Genomic DNA, 20,108 nt, shown 5'->3' on the forward strand with positions numbered 1-20,108 from the left:
GGGCAGAGAGAGAGGGAGACCCAGAATCAGAAGCAGCCTCCAGGCTCTGAGCTGTCAGCACAGAGCCTGACGTGGGGCTTGAACCTGTGAACTGTGAGATCACGACCTGAGCCAAAGTCCAATGCTTAACTGACCGAGCCACCCAGGTGCCCTGGATTGTTGTGCTATTTAAATGAAATAAGTTATCCAAAGCGTTTGACTTAGTAAATGCTCATAAAATGCTGATTAAAACAATTTTTTTTTCAACTATAAAAAAACTAACTCACGAGAGATTTCATAGTGGCATGGTATTCTTTATTAAGATAGAATTAAATTCATTTTTCTTTTACTCTCTGACTCATCCCAGCCGCCAATTATGATTTAATTCAGGGATTGGAAAGTGAACCTGCTATAGTTGAGCATGTCTGTACATTTTTGTCATGAGAACCCTTGCCTCGGGTCTACTTTATAAATGAGCTAGTGTTTTAGGGATTCTTGTTTTGTTTTGTTTTGTTTTAATCTCTGTGTCCAAACCCATTGGGATGAAATCTAATTTAGATTTACCTCACAAGGAATTTCTAAGGCCAGAATGTGTGATTTTATTATACTGGCAAATACTTGTCTGTGTCCTTTATAATATACAAGTCACTGTTGTATCATGAGAAAGCACTTTGTCAAAAGCAATTCAGCCATCTTTTATGAGAAATAATGATTCCTAGCCTCCTCTTTAGGCCAGGGAAGGCCCTTACGATGTTCTGACAGATACGGAGGAAAGCACATCTTTCCCTTGTGGCCTCCCGAGGTTTCTGAGGCGTCAATCTGCACATCGCAGGGAAGGCAACACTGACGTCTTACAGCCAACCTGCCTGACATGTCAGGCAAGCACCACGACTAGGCATCCATCTATGCCCATTGGGGCCCTCCCTTCCCTTTGACCTCTCCTGACCACCCTCTCATTCAGGGATGGGGCATCCTGTGCGACTCTGAGGAGAGGGCTCCTCACTCCTGCTGCCCTTCCCTTACTCCCTTCCTGGGAGTGTTGGGTGGAATAAAGCTAGGCAGGAATAGGCATAAGCACATGTCTCAAAATGTTTCTTAGAGCTCATTTCTTCTTTAATACGACTGATTCCAGTAGTCATTTGTATTTAAATTGATCACATAAATTAAAAACATTTTAAGTCCTGGGGGAGGCCGTCTATCTTTTGTGAGCCCATTTATCTTGACCACGAACCTATTGATACAAATAATCACTCTCAGTTTTGCAGATGTGTAAATCCAGATTTTCATACACTGAAATGTTGGCATATCTACGTTACAAAGCTTAGCGAGAGAACAAAGTGCTTCTATTTGTGTGCCCGGGGGTGGGCGTCCATCCCTCATTTTCTTCTTTCCTTCCTCCTAAATCAGTCTGAAGGATGAGGCAGCGGCCCTGCTTTTATGCCTGCCTGTTTACTTCTAGCTTATTAATGGCCGCTTTAATTGGGTCCCTAATTTGTCAAGAGTGCAAATTGGTCAGATCTTCCTGTGATTTTCCTAGACCTTTAGAGATGTAATTGGTGCCAGAGATTTGTGAGCAAGACCAACAAGATGGGCATGATTGATCTGAACATCACTTGATGAACAATGGTGTGAGCAGGCTTTTAATCTGATCTTTATTCATATCTGGCCTTGCTTTATAATTTATGGAGCTCTTAGCAATATACAGTGCAGAGATGAAAGAAATGGTACACAGGATATATGGTGCTGTTGGGTCCGCAGTATTATGAAGTCCAGTCACATCCTTTCCTGCCCACATCACCTATGAAAACAAATTTTCTAGTCCTTCCCTCCTGCACCTCCTTTGTTCTTTAGAAATGCATAGTTCAACCTTTGAGCAGGGTAAATTATTTGAATTCAAAGCCCTTAATGCTTCATTTTTTTTTTTTTTTTTTCTGTGAAGGATGAGCGATGACTAACTCTATTTAAGGTTTGCCTTTCTAGCTTTTTGCAAGGGGGAGAAAATCAATGCTTGTGTGTTGAGTTACTTGAAGGTTTGGAGACTTGGGATCTAGAAATTCCACGTCCTTACTCAGATAAAGGGGGAAATGACAAGAGTGTCTAAAAATGCCTCTTGGAGGAATTGGCGCCCAGCAGGAGAATCAATCAAGCTTCGAACGGAGCCCTGAGAGGCCTGCCAGGGGCACTGCATGTATAATAACTGAAGACAGCCCTTTCTGAGGCCACCTCTGTCCTGGAATGGCAGTGACTTTCTTAGTCAAAAGCAGAGTTCCTTGGTATATTAGTTTGGTAGGGCTGCTAAAGCAAAGCACCACGGATGGGGTGGCTTAAACAACAGACATTTATTATCTCACAGTTCTGGAGTCTGGACATCCAAAATCAAGGTGTCAGCAGGGGTTGGTTCCTTCAGAGGGTCATGAGGGTCTGTTTTTGGCCCCTCCTTTCTGCTTCTGGATGCTCATCTTCTTCTTATGTCTCTTCACATTGTCTTCCCTCTCTGTGTGTCTGTGTGTCCAAATTTCCCCTTTTTATGAGGACACCAGTCAGATTGGATGAAGGCCTACCCTAATGACCTCATTTTAAGCGCATTACCTCTGTAAAAACCCTATCTCCAAATAACATCACATTCTGAGGTCCTTGGGAGATAGGACTCCAGCATACGAATTGGGTGTGGGCACTAGCCGACACATAACACCTGGCTTGGTTAAAAAATGGGAGACTGCTGGGGCACCGGGGCGGCTCGGTCAGTTAAGTGCCGACTTTGACTCAGGTCATGATATCGCAGTTTGTGGGTTCAAGCCCGGCGTGAGGGTCTGTGCTGACAGCTCGCAGCCTGCTTCAGATTGTCTCCCTCTCTCTGCCCCTCTCCCGCTCTTGCTCTGTCTCTCAAAAATAAATGTTAAAAAAATTTTTAAAAAGAAGACTGCTAAGGCGAAGGTCAGCGGGGAAATGAGAGATGGTACGATATGGGAATACGTGTTCTGTAGGAACTAGATCTCCTAGGCTAATGTTCCTCTGAGCCGGAGGGCATCATATCAGTTTCTGATGAGGAAGAGCAGCAGAGTTTAAAAAAAAAAAAAGGAGGGGCGCCTGGGTGGCGCAGTCGGTTAAGCGTCCGACTTCAGCCAGGTCACGATCTCGCGGTCCGTGAGTTCGAGCCCCGCGTCAGGCTCTGGGCTGATGGCTCAGAGCCTGGAGCCTGTTTCCGATTCTGTGTCTCCCTCTCTCTCTGCCCCTCCCCCGTTCATGCTCTGTCTCTCTCTGTCCCAAAAATAAATAAAAAACGTTGAAAAAAAAAAATTTAAAAAAAAAAAAAAAGGAAAAAGAAAAAGTGTTTTGAATTTTTGGGAAGATGTGTAATGGATTAAGTGATACTAGATGTCTCATTATGTTTATGAAAAGAACATGGGTGTAGAATTGGCCAGGCAGTGTGATCTCGGGCACGTCTCTTAACGTCTTTAACCCTCACCTTTAGATTTTTGATCTTTAAGAGGCAGATTTTAACAGTACCTGCTTCAGAGGGTTCTTATGAGAAATCAATAAGGTAACGCATATAGAAGTCTTAGCGTGTGCATGGCAAATGGTTTTCAGTAAGTGTTAGCTGCCTTCGTGCTATTCTTCCGGCTGGACACAGATTCAGGACGCAGAGGGATTTGTGTTTTGTGGGCTGTGGTGAATCAAGGCATTAGCCGTAAACAGCAAGGCCAGCAGCCCTGATTCTGTATTTGCCGATGGTCCATGGTTAAAGCAAGTGGTGGTGGCTTTTCAAAATCCCCCTTTCCCACAAAACCTTTGACCTGTGTTGCTAAGGATGTGCTTGGCCTCACAGATAGTTGCCATAGAAACTGTCTGAATTTAGTCTTTGTGCCTGAGGGGAACCCCAACAAATAGCAAAAATTCTAAGCAGATCTTTGGATCTACCATTTCAGGTAGGGCAGCTAAAATGTCACTGAATTATCTAGAAATACACTCCAATCCTTTTCTAAGGAGCGTTTGTGAGGAAATCTATCAAGTGCGTGTGGCGTGGTGGTTTTAGGCAGTTGCGGTTATAAACTATGGTTTCCCTCCAGCAATATTATGATCCAGGATGTGATATTCATTAGTGGAATTACGTCCATGCACAGAGGAAATATAGGCAAGATTTGTTTGAGGGGCTAAAGTCCTCCTCTGGCATAATCCCAGCATTAGTGCCTTTTGCCTCGATGCATTCAGATAAAGGCTTTGTCTCATGGCTTCGCTTGGTTGTGAAGGCTGCTTCTTGAGTATTATGGGGGCCTCCAAACGCCAGGGATGATGAAAGGAGACGTTCTACAGGACAGTGCTGAAAGCTCTGACTAAGGGAACAAGGTGGTAGAATGAATTTTTATGTGACGAACACTGTTCAAACTATTAACTCATTGAACCCCATAAATCTCAAAGGTAAGTACTATGATCATCCCTGCTTTACAGAGGAATACAGATAGGTTGCTGGAGGAGCCAGGATCCAAACCAACCAGTCTAACTCCGGGGTCCGTGTTCCCAACAACCGCACTGTGGGGTATATTTGTCTGCAAATAAATCATGGAACCCTAGGCACGGCAGCAGAGAGCAATTACTTCTCTTGCTCACTGGAAACCTTTCTGTGCTATGACTGACAAAATAAGGGATAAGTGCATTGCTACTTTTACGTTTTAGATTCCTTAAAGCATCCCGGATGGTGGCCTGTCTGAGCAACTGACTAAAATAAGGCATTTATTTTATTTTCATTTGCTTTTCTATCATTCAATTTATGTCTTTGGGAGATTAAAAGCACTAAAGAAATCAGCTCAAGGAAGAGGTGATGTGTATTGGCCAGTCCTTAACCTATTTACTGAGCAGAAATCTGTTAGTGTATTTAAAAGAGAAGCAAGCCTTTTCACCAACAATAAAAATGCATTACTTTGCATCAAAACAAATCTTTAAATTCCAAATTAACTTCCTTTAACAATTTGTGTTTATTCTGAAAGCTCTTATAGATTGGACAAAATTCATAGGATATCAGTGTTAGACAATTAAAATGTTTTAGAATTTAACAAACATCTGTTGAGGGCTTAATATATGCAAGGCATAGTATGACAAGCTGTGAGAGGTAAAAAAAAAAAAATTTTTTTTAATTAGGCCTCATGGCGCCTGGGTGACTCAGTTGGTTGAGCGTCAGACTTCGGCTCAGGTCATGATCTCGCAGCTTGTGGGTTTGAGCCCCGCCTCGGGCTATGTGCCAACAGCTCAGAGCCTGGAGCCTGCTTTGGATCTGTGTCTCCCTCTCTCTCTGCCCCTCCCCCGCTTGCACGCACTTTCTCTCTCTCTTTCTCTCTCTCAAAATAAACATAATAAAAAATTTTTTTTAAATAAAAAAATAAAATTAGGCCTCTGTCTTGAAGGATTGTGCTTCCTAGTAGAGGAAATCACACGGATATATAAATAAATGATAAAAAAATAAAATGCAGGAGGGGTTTCAAGAGGAAGATACATCTGGCTGGAAGTCACTGACGATTTCATGAAGGAAGTAGGATTTTGGTTCTAGCTCCGTGAGCTACCCCTTATTTGCGTATCCCAGTTCTTAGCATGGTTTCTGGCATATGAGAGCTTTTTATAATAATTCAATGCTTTTGAAATAAATGAACAAGTTGGAACTAGAGGTAAGGTATGACAACTAGTATGAGTAGAGGTCAGGAAGGACAATCTTAATCCAGCTTCCTGATGCAAATATTATCTGTCCCTTTATTGCAGCTGGCCTTTTGCTGGGTGGGGAGGACAGCAAGCCCCGAAGCATGGAGACAGGAAATCTCGGGTGCAGAGTCCATCCTGGTAGACAGCTTTACTGAGGGTGGGAAGGGAGTTGGAGATAAGGCTGGAAGAGCAAGTTGGGACCAGTATTTGAAAGCTCTTGAATGCTGTGGAGCTTGAGGAGAATGATCCCCAAGTGTGCCACTATCATGTATATTTTCACTTCTCTTACAAGTATTTTTTATAATAATTATTATTTTTTGTTACTTTTTTTTGAGAGAGAGAGCGAGAGAGAGAGAGAGAGAGAGAGAGCGCACACACAAGTGGGAAAGGAGCAGAGAGAAAGGAAAAGAGAGAGAATCTCAAGCAGGCTCCACACTGTCAGTCTGGAGTGCAACGTGGGGCTTGAACTGACAAACCATGAGATCATGACCTGAGCTGAAACCAAGAGTTGGACGTTCAACTGAATGAGCCACCCAGGCACCCCTTCTCTTAAAAACATTGGTGACAGCTGATCATGTGAATTTTTCCAATGTGAAAAAACCAAACAAACCTAGTTAGATTTAATAATTGATTCATATATATATATATATATTTAGTATTGCAATATGCTTCAGCCTGGCATTGTTATTTATTTCCATGTGTTTCCAAACCACATAAGCAGTCTAAAGCAGTAGAAAAATGTCTTGTTTGTGTTTAAGATAATGAGCCAATTCTAAAATGATGTTTGAACACAACGACCAAATTAATTCTGTTGCAAAAGCTCATTTCTAAACATTCATAGAATTTATGAATCTGATTTTCCTGAAGGGTTTTGATTCTAGCTCTTCCTTAACATAGCTGTAGAACCTTGGGAATAGTTGCTTCATTGATTTAGCATGTAGAAACAATATATACATTTTATATATCTCCATACCTCTGTTCCTATATCTGTATCTCTGCAGCTCCCACATTATACACAGTACAGTAGAAAGAGTTGAAAGAGGTTTAGGTCTTTGGGATCTGACAGATCTGGCTGGAAGCAATGCAGTGTCCCTTTCTAGCTATGTGTTGGGCAAATCACTTAACTTTGAACTTCCATTTCCTCATATATAAAATAAGTATAACATTTCCTAACTCATTATGTCTGTGAGAAACTCACAGGCTTTCCGACTCAGAATCCACTGTCTACATCACTGTTACACTGTTTGTAAAGGCTCCTCCCAAATCTACCTCCTAGATGTTGCTTAACAAATGCTTATTTCCATCTTTATCTCTTAAGGCATTTGCGAGGCTAAAATTGTATAGTACATTTACCTTTTTAAAGTTCAAATATGGGAGCTCCAGTGGCACAATCAGTTAGTGTGTGGTACTTATAAAGTTCAAATATAAGCTATCCAAATGTAAGAAATTTAAAATGTCAGGGACTACATTTTTAGAGTGGTTAGAATTTCAATAACCATATTTTCATGGTGACTATATTAGTGATATAAGTTCATTGGAATTTTGGTGAAATGGGTACACGTTCCATTTTACCAATTTTTTTGGTTTTAGCAGTCCAGTATTATGATAGGCAACAACCCTGCTTTATAGTCCATGTGGAAAATTTATATCAAATCTTAAAAATCAGTTCGTCATGATGTGTCTCAGAGTGAAAGTTATAATGTTGAAAAAATGTGAAGCCACAAGAAAGAAAGGAATAATGCTGAACAGAAGAGAGTAAGGGCAGAGTTTGGATTCTTATTTGGTTGCTTTTGGAGTAATAAGAAATATACTTTTCCCTTAGGCATATTGCCTAGTTAGCAACAGTGTTTAGAAGACCGAAGTGTGGCTGGTGAAGTCTTTGAATGAAGGATGATGAACGTTCTTGGGTTCTTTCTGCTGGAGGAAGCTCATGTCTTTGCAACTTTGAGTCAGAATCACTAAAATTTTAGTATCTGTTATCCTGGCATTTGCCAAAGCATATCTTTCCCATGCATACAATAAAAGTGAAAACTGTACTTATTTTCTACCATTTATGACCCTGAAATGGAGAAGATTATAATAAAGTGAAACAGGTAAAGAAATGGAATTACTATGAGCTTCTTTTGGGATTTTGACTTGTGTGTTGCTATGGATGAGGCATCATAAAGCTTCTGGAAGGCTGGGTGGTTCCAAAACGAGAAGAAGCTGGCCTTTAGAAATCCCATTCTACTAGGTTTATAACTGGATATTGTTCCATGATCCTTTCTGGTTGGAAATATGTGATTTTAACCGACTGGTAACTAATCACTTTTATCTCTGGTTTATTCACAGAAGTTTCAATACAGAAAACCACAATGATGCGAGCCCAACTCCATTGCTTGTGTCTCCTTACACTTTATTTGGTAAGAGAAGAGGATGTTCTTTATTTATTTGCCAGAATATTTTCTGCCATTTTCTACCTCATACCAAGGAAATGATGATTATCATCACCTAAAAAAAAAATCTATCAAAATTAAATTGTATACAAAGGACACGTAGTTTGCCCCACTGTGATATTTTTGATGAAATGGCTACAAGTCAAATGTCTACTCTTCAACCAGGGAGGTACTTTCTCCTCAACTCTTAAAAACCAATACCACTTAACAGGCAAGGTTTAAAACAAATCTGTCTATTCATGTTTAGATCTTCATGTATAGCTCAGGGACTCTGGAAAGAAAAGTATACTGTACATATATTAATGTATATATATACTAAATATATTTATGTGTATGTAGTGTGTGTGTGTGTGTGTATATATATATATATATATATATATATATATATATATGTATGTATACTTTAGTCTATGTCCCTTAATCTTGACTTTTTTTTTACTTTGACCATGAAAAATTACCATGGGAATATTAAGAAAAGCATTTTCTCTATTTTCAACCCTGCTCTGTTTTGTACTTTTATCCCCTATATATGGTTTGGAGTTTTCTGGTCAAAGTTGTCTTTAGCCATTTGTTGAGTCAACCCTGTTGACTAACAGGCTTCTAGAAATTAGAGCTGGATGGACTCTGGAGAGACCCAGCCCTCAATCTTGGGTAGATAGTGGGGTGTCATCATTGTTTTATTCATGAGTCTCATAAAGGTCGTACACTTGCCCAATAGTCTGTTGTATTAGGAGGCAAGATTATGGGGAAGCATCTGCTTTCTCTTTAGAAGGAAGTTGCTAGACCCTCACATTTCAAATCTTGTTTTTTTTTCTTCTGGGACCCAAAAATAGCATCAAATTCTAAGTTCCTGAGAGCCTCCTAGAGTCCTCAAAGTTCAGAATATTGACATAATGAAACAGAGCCAAACTTGTAAACCCACCAGAGCCTTCCTCCCGGGGGAGGGAAGGAAGCTGCGGTTCCAACTTTATGAGCGATGTGCCTCCTCATACACTGGGGGCTCAAAGCCAGACACAAGGGCTGCTTGGAGTATGTCAAACATCCCCTCTTAACCTGTCTCCTCTTCTTACCCTATTGAATGCCCTTTGCTATCTGTCTTATGACAGGGTGGTAGTGAAGTCAGACCTAGGTACAAAAGTGGCAGTGCCACTTACTAGTGATAGGAGCTTGGGTGAGATAGTTAAGTTCTGAACCTCAGTTTCCTGCCCCATGAAATGGGTCTTAAAAGAGTACTTGCCTTATTGGTTGTTGTGGCCATTAAATGAGCTAGTGCATTTATATAAAGCTCTTTGGTCAGTGACCGGCCCAGTCTAAGTACTAGATAAATATTGGCTATTATTATTACTACAGCATTTTAAATATTCAGTGTCTACATTCATATGGACCTTGACTTCCATGAGGAGAACTATCTTTTAGTCATATTTGCAGCCTCAGCACGCAGCACTATGCCAGGAACAGGGTAGAAATTAAGTACATAATCATGGACTTATATTAGGAGACAGCAAGATCTAAGACAAGATTCTATCATGATAATTTGATAATAGTGGGCTTATCTTGTCTGAGAAGGAGACATGCATTTTTTTTTTCCTGGATAAAATGTTGGATATAAGTTTTCCTTCTCTCTACTCTCAGGCCAGTGGGATTTCTACCTAGAGTAAGAAATAGTGCCCAAACCATTGCTGGCAGCAAGAGCCTTGCCCAGGAGATAGCCACATGCACAGCTGTGTCAGGTGAAGGAAGGGAGTTGCTACCATCCACCCCACCACCCCCTGTCATTTAAAAAAATTTTTTTAATGCTTATTTATTTTATTGAAAGAAAGAGAGAGAGAACGAACAAGTGGGGGAAGAACAGAGAGAGAGAGAAAAAGAGAATCCTAAGCAGGCTTCATGTTCAGCCTGAGGTGGGGCTTGATCTCCCAACTGTGAGATCATGACCTGAGTCAAAATCAAGAATCAGACGCTTGACTGACTGAGCCCCCCAGGCGCCCCTCACCCTCAGTCATTTGTTCAGCAAGTGGCTCTCCTGTTCTCTCCTGAGCACTGGTTTCCGTCAGGGGCACGAAACATTGCCTGAATATATTGCAAGGGCCCTGAAGAGAAAGCAAGTAAGTGACCAGGGTTTGGGAAGGGGTGCTGCATAGTTAGGTAGGGAAATCAAGGAGAAGCCACCTGTTTTAGAGTTTTGCCTGGGATTGTACTTCTTCTAGAAGTAAGGGGGGGTTGGCATAAATACTATGTAATTACTGCAGAGAACTCTTGCTGGGAAGTACAAGGAGGGTGGCTACACGGTAGGCAGACCTAGCAGTCCCATGTATCCTGTGCTGGTCTGGAAGGGTGTGGCAACGTGGCTCAGAGTTGGGGCTCGGTGGTGCCACAGAGCTGGCTTCATCCCACATTATCTGTGTCTCCGCTGTGGCACTTTTCTGGACATACTTTCCTGATCTTGTTGAGGAGCAGAAGAAATGATACGTGTGGAGGGTCTAGTCCCACAGCTGCTGCACAGGAAACATTTAAAAAATGACAGTTCTATTCTCTTCCCTTCCTTTTACTTCGTGCAGGATGGTAGGTGTTACCTCTCCAACTCCTGCATGAACCCTCTTTTCTTTCTCGTTTCCCCCACACCACCTTTCCCAGTTCGGGCAATGTGGCTTGATGAGTCAGAACACACACACACATTTTGAAATCTTTATAGCCCAAATAGAAATGTTAATGGGCATGTAGGGAGATTTGCTGCCCTGTTACGAGAATGCAACTTTGAACCTTGCAACTGAGATATACCCTCCTGTCCCGATAGGTGAGCCAGCTTGTCCTCGCAGGAAGAACACAGCCTTGTTTGTGAGGTTTGCTCGACTAATGGGAGTTTCTTCTGGATGCCATTACTAGTGTGAGCTGCTGAAAGACTGGCCACTTGCTGACATGAGCAGAAAGTTGATGAAGGCAGTTTGCTGTTAAATCATGATCCCACAGAAACCACTGCTCTTATCTTGTACCAACCATGGTGGTGCCTGGACATCTGCACCCAGTTCTTGTGTCCTGCCCTCCAGAGGATATGTGGAAAAGGAGTGCAGGGGAGAAAGAGCCCCCAGAGGAAGATATTCCCTTAAAGGAATTGATGAGCTAGAAGTCTATAACGTTATTGTGTCAGTTAAGGATGCTTTTAGTATAGGCAATAGAAAGTTCAACTTTGGAGTGGCTCTAGTAAGTCGAGGTTTATTTCCTCAGATAACGAGAAGCCTGAAGTGGACAGCCCAAGGCAGGTTTTGCATTTCTGTGATATTATCAGAGACTTGGGCATCATTCTCTTCGCTCCACCATTATTTGAGCTGATTTGTTCCCTTGTGGTTTCATGATGGCCACCACAGCCATAGACATGTGGTCCATGGTCTGAGCAAGAACAACGGGGAAGGGGGGTGACAATGCTGGCCACATCTGTCCTTTTTCATTGGAAAATAGAAGCTTGACCAGAAACCCTCCAGTAGACTTCACCTTTTGTTTCAGGAGCCAGAACTAAGTCACTCAGCTCCCTGCTAGCTGCAGGGGAGTCTGAGAAAGAGACCTCTTGGCTTCCCGAAAGAGAGAGGTTGGTGATGGCTGGGGGCAGCTAGTCCATGGGCCTTCCACAATCTGAGGGAGTGGAGACCAAATTCCAAAGCCCTCTGTGTTTTCATCTGACAGACAACCAGTATCAAGTTAATTGAAATTCAGTGAACCAAGGGATATAGTGGAAGGCCTTCCCCCAAACTCTCATACTGATTGTTCTTGGTTTATTCTCAGCATGTCCATCCCAAGAGTGTACTTGCTCTCCCTGAAGAAGTGGCAAACAATTCTCTTCCCCCGAGTTCTTCACACTTTCTTGACTTTACCTCTCCAGCTCCCCAACCATCAACTCCTCATATTATACTTCTGATCCTAACCTATCCCACCCATGATTTCTACACAAGTAGACCTGAAGAACCACAGAAGAAGCATTGGGTACGGGTGCTAAATCCCTCATTCCAGAGGGCGCCCTCTGTGGGTGGGTTGATGGCTGGCTGTCCCCCTGTGTGCCACCTGTCATGCTCTGTCTCACTTTAGAAGGATAGTTGTGGTGGGACATGGAGGGATGGCAGGGGTTGCCACTGGATGCTCCCCATCTTCCTGGGTTGGGAATGGTGGGAGTCATACCCTCCTGTACATCCTTGATGTCACCTGTTTTCCTGTCAGATTGTCTTGGTCCTTTTTTGTTCCTTCCGGTAGGTAGTGGGGCATAGCAGCTGAGGGCAGCCATTGCAGAGTTGCAATGGGTTAGAATCCTGCTTCCTGTCAGCACCTGGGCAAACTGCTTACCCTGTCAGCATCTTAGTCTCATTGCCTGTAGAACGGAGCTGGCAGTAATAATTTGTCCCCAGGTGGTTGTCAGGATTAACTGTTTTTAGGACTGAGTTCGGGACATAACTAATTTCTCTTCTTACTGTCCCAGCCACCACATACTGCTATTCCAGCCTGAATTTGGGTGTCTGCAGAGGTTTCTTGCCTGTCAAATTCAAGGTCTTTTGGCTTTAGAAATGTCTTAGTTACTTGAAGTAAACATTTTGTTCTTTTTTTTTTTCATGTATGAGCATGGATTGCTAATCAAACATTAAAATAGTAAGCTTTTCTTGAAGTTACAGTTGTACCAAGTAAGCACTGTACTCAACACATCTAAATATTTTTTTCCCTTATAAATTTAGTTGTCCTTGAAGTGACCATGAACTCTAGGGTGCTGGGAATCTTCCATAAATGTCCTTCTAAATGAATAGGAGTGGAGGAAAGGTGTTTTAAGAAGCTGATTTAACACTGTGTTGTATTTAGAAGACAGAGTGGCATTGTGGGCAGATAGAAGCTTTTGTTCAGTTAGATCTTAGTGTGTGTGCCCTGACAACCACTTAAGGCATTTACTCTGGGCAAGTAGCTTCACCTCTGTGAGCCTCATTTGTAACATGGGAGTGTTAATATTCTCTCTCCAGGGGGATTGCTTGAATGGTTAAAGGAGAAAAATAGCACAAGACTCATGGCAAGCCCTCTTGATATAGTGAAACCCAACAATATCAGATCTCTTTCTATCTGTTTTGACTATACTTTGCATTGTTTTGACTAGGTTAGAATGTTATGTCTTCTATATCAGTCCTAGAAGCCATAATAAAATTAGCAAGTGGCATGTATGTATTCATAATGATGGGTATGCCAATTTTCTTTTTTTATTTCCTTTTTTAACAGACGGCTGGATATGGCCAGGAGAGGAAGTTTAGTGGACCCCTGAAACCCATGACATTTTCTATTTTTGAAGGCCAAGAACCAAGTCAAGTCATATTCCAGGTAATGGCTACTCTTGATCACTGTCACCTTCATTTTACAGGCTCTCACAGTGGACTTTACTCCTTAATCTACTGTACAGCAGGAAATAAAATAGAGGCATGGCAGATCTCATTATCAAGAATGATTTCAGAAGCTAAGTTAAACAGAGAGATGGGTGGCCTCAGTATTGTAAAGGGTTGTACGTGACATTCTCATTCAGACTTTTTCAACCACGTCTGGGGGAAATGCTCCCATCCCTGGGGGTGCGGAGCTTGGTGCCTATAGGCACTGCCTCTTCCTCAAGGTGGGAAGGGAACAAGTCCCTGGAGTGGGATGGCCATCTGACTATCCATCCAATGAGCATGCTGCTTGAAGCATTTGAAGATGCAGATTCTCTGGAGTAGCACTGGCATGGTGTGCTTTTCCTTACTATCTTCTCTGAACCCATCCCCGGGCCCTGGCCGGTGGGTTGGCCATGCTGGGAGGCGGTCATCTCATGTAGTTAGATAACTGAGAAAAGCATCAGATTGAGGGTGGACTGTAGATGGAAGTAAGAGACTCCAGCTATAAAGGGGACCGAAAAAAGGCAGCAGCATGGACACATGCCCTGTGCTGCCAGAGGAAAAAGCATGTACCGAGGACTGGCAGTATAGAGTAGGTATTCCGTGGGCATCTATTGAACTTTCTCTATTGAACAGAATCAGGACCCCATAGAGGCAATCCCCAACTTACAAACTTCACAGACCTGGAAACTGGCTTTAAGATGATTCTAGTCTCTGAGTATCCCAGTCAGTGCAATCATTTCTTGGGTTGCTCCACCTCTTTTTCTGTTCTTTTTCCATTAGCCAGCCACCCTACAAAGCCCATCTCTTCTTGGCCAGAAATGATAGTCCAGTTGTCATGGCTGAATGTTTCTTACTTATGGGTGAGTGTGTTGGAGGAGAGGAGTAGGAGATGAAGGGGATTTCCTTCCTGGGATCTCAGAATCTTTGTATTAGAAAAGACCTTGGAGACTTTTGGTACCAACCACTTGTTTTACAGATAAGGAAACTGAGGCTTAAATAAGTTATTGGCAGAGTTGAGATTAGAAAACAGATCTCCTGATACCTGTTTGGAGATGGAGATACCATACTCTCTCCATTTTGTATAAGTTTAAGTAAGTTAACAACAACACTGAGATTAGAAAACAGGTCTCCTGATACCTGTTTGGAGATGGAGATACCATACTCTCTCCATCTTTGTATATGGAGAGAATGCAGCAAACCCAGTTATGGTAGGATGTGCTTTGAACTCTTTATTGCAATGGTGCGGAGGTGTTGCACAGATACTTTTATTTGGTACCACTGGAAATATTCTTGCCTGGAGTTTGGGAGACACAAAGCGAGCTCAGTGCCCCATGAGGCTGATCCTTGGGTTGGTAATATATCTTAAAACAAAAAAGAACTAAACAGCCACAGACTTCTTTCACTGAGGATTTTCAAACTAGCTCCAGTTCAGTACTCTAGGGGCTTCTAGAACATCAGATAATATAATACAAATCTAAGATAGGTCATTTTTTTCCTTGTAATGAGATTTAGCTTACACACCATAAAACCTACCATTTAGAATGTGCAAATCATTGATTTTTAATATATCACAGAGATGTGCAACCATCACCACTAATTCCAGAACATTTTCATCAGCCTCAAAACGAACCCTGTACTCATTAGTAGTCCTCATTCTCTTCTCTTCCGAGCTCCTGGCAGACACAAATCTACTTGCCATCTCTATTTGCCTATGTAGACATTTAATATAAATAGAATCATACGTGTGGCCTTTTGCGTATGGTTTCTTTTACTTAGCATGTTTTCCAAATTTATCCATACTCTAGCAGATATTAATACTTATTCGCTTTTTATAGCTGATTAATATTCCACTGTATGGATATATACCACATTTTGAATGTCCATTTTTCAACTGATGGACATTTATGCCTATTATGAATAATGCTATTATGGACAGTCATATACAACTTTTTGTGAGGATGTGTATTTTCAATTTTCTTGGATATATACCTAGGAGTAGAATTGCTAGAACATAGTTAATTCAATGTTTAACTTCTGAGGAACTGTAAAACTGTTCTCAAACCAATTGAACTATTTTACATTCTTACCAGCATTGCTTATAGGTTCTGATTTCTCCACATCCTTGCCAATGCATGTATTTATCTGTTTTTATTACAGCTATCCTCATGGGGGTGGAATGGTATTTTTTGTGGTTTGGGTTTACATTTCCATAATGACTAATGATGTTGAATATCTTCTCATGTGCTTATTGGCTGTTTGTATATCTTCTTTTTTTTTATGTTTTTTTTTTTTTTTCTGAGAGAGAGAGAGAGAGAGAGAGAGAGAGAAAGAGAGAGAGAGAGAAACAGAGCATGTGTGGGGGAGGGGCAGAGAGAGAGGCAGACAGAATCCAAAGCAGGCTCTGGGCTCTAAGCTGTCAGCACAGAGCCTGATGCAGGGCTCAAACTCATAAGCCGTGAGATCATGAACTGAGCCAAAGTCGGACGCTTAACTGACTGAGCCACCCAGGCGCCCCTGTATATCTTCCTTGGAGAAATATTTTGCCTATTTTTAAACTGGGTTATCTTGTATTGTTCTAAGAGCTCTTTATATATTCTATATTACAAGTTCCTTATCAGATATATGATTTGCAAATATTTTCTCACATTCTATGGGTTATTGTCTCACTTTTTGATAGTGTCATTTGAAGCACAAAAGCCTTTCATTTGATGGGATGTTTTCCATTTATTCAGATCTTCTTTAATTTCTTTCAACCATGTTTTATAGTTTTCACTTTACCAATATTGTATTTCTTTTTTAAATTTATCTTGAAGTATGTTATTCTTTTTGCTCCTATTGTAGATGTAATTATTTTCTTAATATCATTTTCAGATTATGCTTTGCTAGCATGTAGATATACAATTGATTTTTTTATACTGATATTTTATTCTGCAACCTTATTGGACTTGTTTATTAGCTGTAATAAGTTTTTCAGATTCCGTATGATTTTCCATATATAAGATCATGCTGTCTTTGATTAGTTTTACTTCTTTCTTTCCAATCTGGATGTTTTTTAATTTCTTTTTCTTGCCTAGACCTTGAATAAAGCCTAAATAGAAGTGGCAAGATTGGGCATTTTTTTTTCTTGTTTCTAATCTTTTGGGGAAAGCTTTTAGTCTTTCATCATTAGTTATAAGGTTAGCTGTGGGTTTTTCTTAGATGGCCTTTATCAGGTTGAGGAAATTACCTTCTATTCCTGGTTTGTTGAGTATTTTTTTTTTCATGAAAGAATATTGGATTTTGTCAAATGATTTTCTGCCTCTGTTGAGATATTAATTTGGATTTGTCCTTTATTCTATGAACATGGGGTATTAAATTAATTGATTTTCATATTTTGAACTAGTCTTATATTCTGGTATAAATTCCACTTGATCATGGTATATAATCATGTCAGGATGATACTATCCTCTTAGAATGAGTTGGGAAGTATTCCTTACTCTACTTTTGGGCTGCATTTGTGAAGATTTGGTTTTATTTTTTCTTTATGTGTTAGGTAGAATTTACCAGTGAAGTCAACTGGTCCTGGGGTTTCCTTTGTGGGAAGTTTGTTGATTACTAATTCAGTCTCTTTACTTGCTATAGGTTTATTCAGATTTCCTGTTTATTTTTTAGTCAGTTTTGATAGTTTTCATCTAAGAATTCATCCATTTCACCAAGGTTGTCTAATTGATGGGTAAATAATTACTTATCATATTCTCATTAATCCTTGTTATCTCTGAAGGTTGGTAGTGATGTCTGCTTTTACATTCCTGATTTCAGTTATTTGAATCTTGTTTTTTTTTTTTTTTCTTGATAAGCCCAGCTAAAGATTTCCCAATTTTGTTGATCTTTAAAAAAAACAAATTCCAATTTTGTTGCTTTTTTTTCTCCTTTGCTTTGGTATTCTCCATTTTATTAATTTACATTCTAAAAAAATTTTTTTTAATGCTTATTTATTTTTGAGAGAGAAATAGACAGAGGACAAGCAGGGGAGGTGAAGAGAGAGCAGGAGAAACAGGATCCAAAGCAGACTCCAGGCTCTGAGCTATCAGCACAGAGCTCAACACGTGGCTCGAACCCATGAAATGTGAGATCATGACCTGAGCTAAAGTTGGATGCCCAACTGACTGAGCCACCCAGACGCCCCTCATTAATTTCCATTCTAATCTTTATTTTCTTCTGCTTACTTTGGGGTTAGTTTATTTATCTTTTCCTAGTTTCCCTTTATTCATCTTTTTCTAGTTTCTCAAAGTAAAAATGACTGACTTGAGATCTTTCTTCTTTTGTAAACATTTACAGCTAAAGATTTAGCTCGAAGTACTGCTTAATCTGCATCTCATGAGGTTTGGTCTGCTGTGTCTTCATTTTAATTCATCTAGAAGTATTTTATAATTTCCTTAAAAATTTTGTTTATGTTTTTATTTTATTTTATTATTTTATTTTAGTTTATTTTTTAACTTTACATTCAAGTTAGTTATCATATAGTGCAACAATGATTTTAGGAGTAGATTCCTTAATGCCCTTTACCCATTTAGCCCATCCCCCCTCCCACAACCCCTTCAGTAATCCTTTGTTTGTTCTCCATATTTAAGAGTCTCTTATGTTTCTGTCCCCCTCTCTGTTTTTATATTATTTTTGTTTCCCTTCCCTTATGTTCATCTGTTTTGTATCTTAAAGTTCTCATATGAGTGAAGACATATGATATTTGTCTTTCTCTGACTAATTTCACTTAGCATAATACCCTCTAGTTCCATCCACGTAGTTGCAAATGGCAAGATGTCATTCTCTTTGATTGCCTAGTAATACTCCATTGTATATATATACCACATCTTCTTTATTCATTCATCCATCAATGGACATTTGGGCTCTTTCCATACTTTGGCTATTGTTGATAATGCTGCTATAAACATTGGGGTGCCTGTGTCCCTTTGAAACAGCAACAGCACACCTGTATACCTTGGATAAATACGTAGTAGTGCAATGGCTGGGTTGGGGGGTATTTATAATTTCCTTTTTGATTTCCTCTTTGACCTGTTGGTTATAGGGTGTGTTATTTGCACATATTTGTGATTTCCCCAAATTTCCTACTGTTTGGTTTCTAATTTTCTTCTGTTGTGGTCAGAGAATATATTTTGTATGATTTCAGTGTTTAAAAATGTATTGAGATGTGGTTGCTTCAGCAGCACATATACTAAAATTGGAACGATACAGAGAAGATTGGCCCCTGCACAAGATGGCATGCAAATCCACAAAGCATTCCATACTTAAAAATAAAAAAATAAAAATGTATTGAGACTTGTTTTATGGCCTAACATATGATCTATCCTGGAGAATTTCCATGTGCATTTGAGAAGAATGTGTATTAGGGTTTTGTTGGATGGAGTGTATTTTGAGTGTATTTTGGGGTCTGTCGGTAGGTGATCTTTGTCTGTAATTGTTATAGTTTCTTGATGGATTGGCCCTTTATAGAATGTTCTCCTTTGTCTCAACTAACAATTTATGTTTTAAAGTCTGTTTTTCTTCTAAAAGCAGTCAGGCTTAATTTCACTCTCATTTAGAAATGTAGTTTTGTTGGATATACAATTTTTAATTGGCAGGTTTTTTTCTTTCAGCATAGTCTCCATGAGAAACCAGGTGTTCATTTCATTGAGGATGCCCTTATGTAATGAGTCTTTGCATTTTCAGCATTCTCCCTTTGTCTTTCACATGTTTGATGATGTGTCTAATTTTGAGTCTCTTTGAGTTTGCTGTAGTTGGATTTAATCCAACTTCGTGGATGTATCATATTTTTCTTGAACTTGGGAGGCTTTTGGTCATTCTTTCTTCAAATAATCTTTTGGCCTCTTTTGTTCTTTCGTTTCCTTTTTTGACTTTCACTATGCATGTGTTTGCTTGATGGTTCTTCATTGGTCTCTAGGATAGTGTTAATATTTCTTCATTCTTTTTTTTCTCTCTGTTCTTCACAGTAGATAATCTTAATTGATCGAATATCAAGTTCACTTATTTTTTCTTCTGCTATGTCAGATCTACTGTTGAACTTTCTATGAATTTTTTATTTCAGTTCTTATACTTGTCAACTCCAGAATTCCTATTTTTAAAAAATAATTTCTATGGGGTGCCTGGGTGGCTCAGTCAGTTAAGCATCTGACTTCAGCTCAGGTCATGATCTCACAGTCCGTGAGTTTGAGTCCCACATCGGGCTCTGTGCTGACAGCTTGGAGCCTGGAGCCTGCTTTGGATTCTGTGTCTCCCTCTCTCTCTGCCCCTCCCCTGCTCATGCTCTGTCTCTCTCTGTCTCAAAAATAAATAAAACATTAAAAAAAATTTTTTTAAATAATCTCTATGTCTTTACTGATATTCTCTCTTTGGTGAAATATCATTTTAATACTTCCCTTCAGTTCTTTAGAAATAGTTTTATTTAGTTTTTGAGACTATTTAAAATAATTTAAAATCTTTATCTAGTAAATGTAACATCTAGCCTTCCTCAGAGGCTATTTCTACTGACTGCTTCTTTTCCTGTATATGGGCCTTACATTCTTTTTATTAGCATGTCTCATAATCATTTGTTGAAAATTAGACATTTTGTTTTTATTTATTTATTTATTTATTTATT

General features: G+C 40.0%; 1 protein-coding gene and 1 pseudogene across 2 annotated transcripts in view; both read left to right on the forward strand.

Annotated features, from left to right (window-relative positions):
- CDH17 (cadherin 17) overlaps nt 1-20,108 on the forward strand; it is an 83,118-nt gene that overhangs the window by 11,509 nt on the left and 51,501 nt on the right. For both annotated transcript variants that reach the window (XM_086695028.1, XM_025922731.2), the window contains exons 2-3: nt 7,996-8,066; nt 13,335-13,433. In XM_086695028.1, coding sequence (XP_086551154.1) covers nt 8,019-8,066; nt 13,335-13,433 — 147 coding nt within the window. In that variant the 5' untranslated portion in view covers nt 7,996-8,018. The remainder of the gene's footprint in view (nt 1-7,995; nt 8,067-13,334; nt 13,434-20,108) is intronic.
- LOC112859833 (U6 spliceosomal RNA) lies at nt 18,663-18,763 on the forward strand (annotated as a pseudogene).

The sequence above is a fragment of the Puma concolor genome, chromosome F2 (assembly GCF_028749965.1).
Source record: "Puma concolor isolate L17-30 chromosome F2, mPumCon1.1.hap2, whole genome shotgun sequence".
Lineage (NCBI taxonomy): Eukaryota > Metazoa > Chordata > Mammalia > Carnivora > Felidae > Puma > Puma concolor.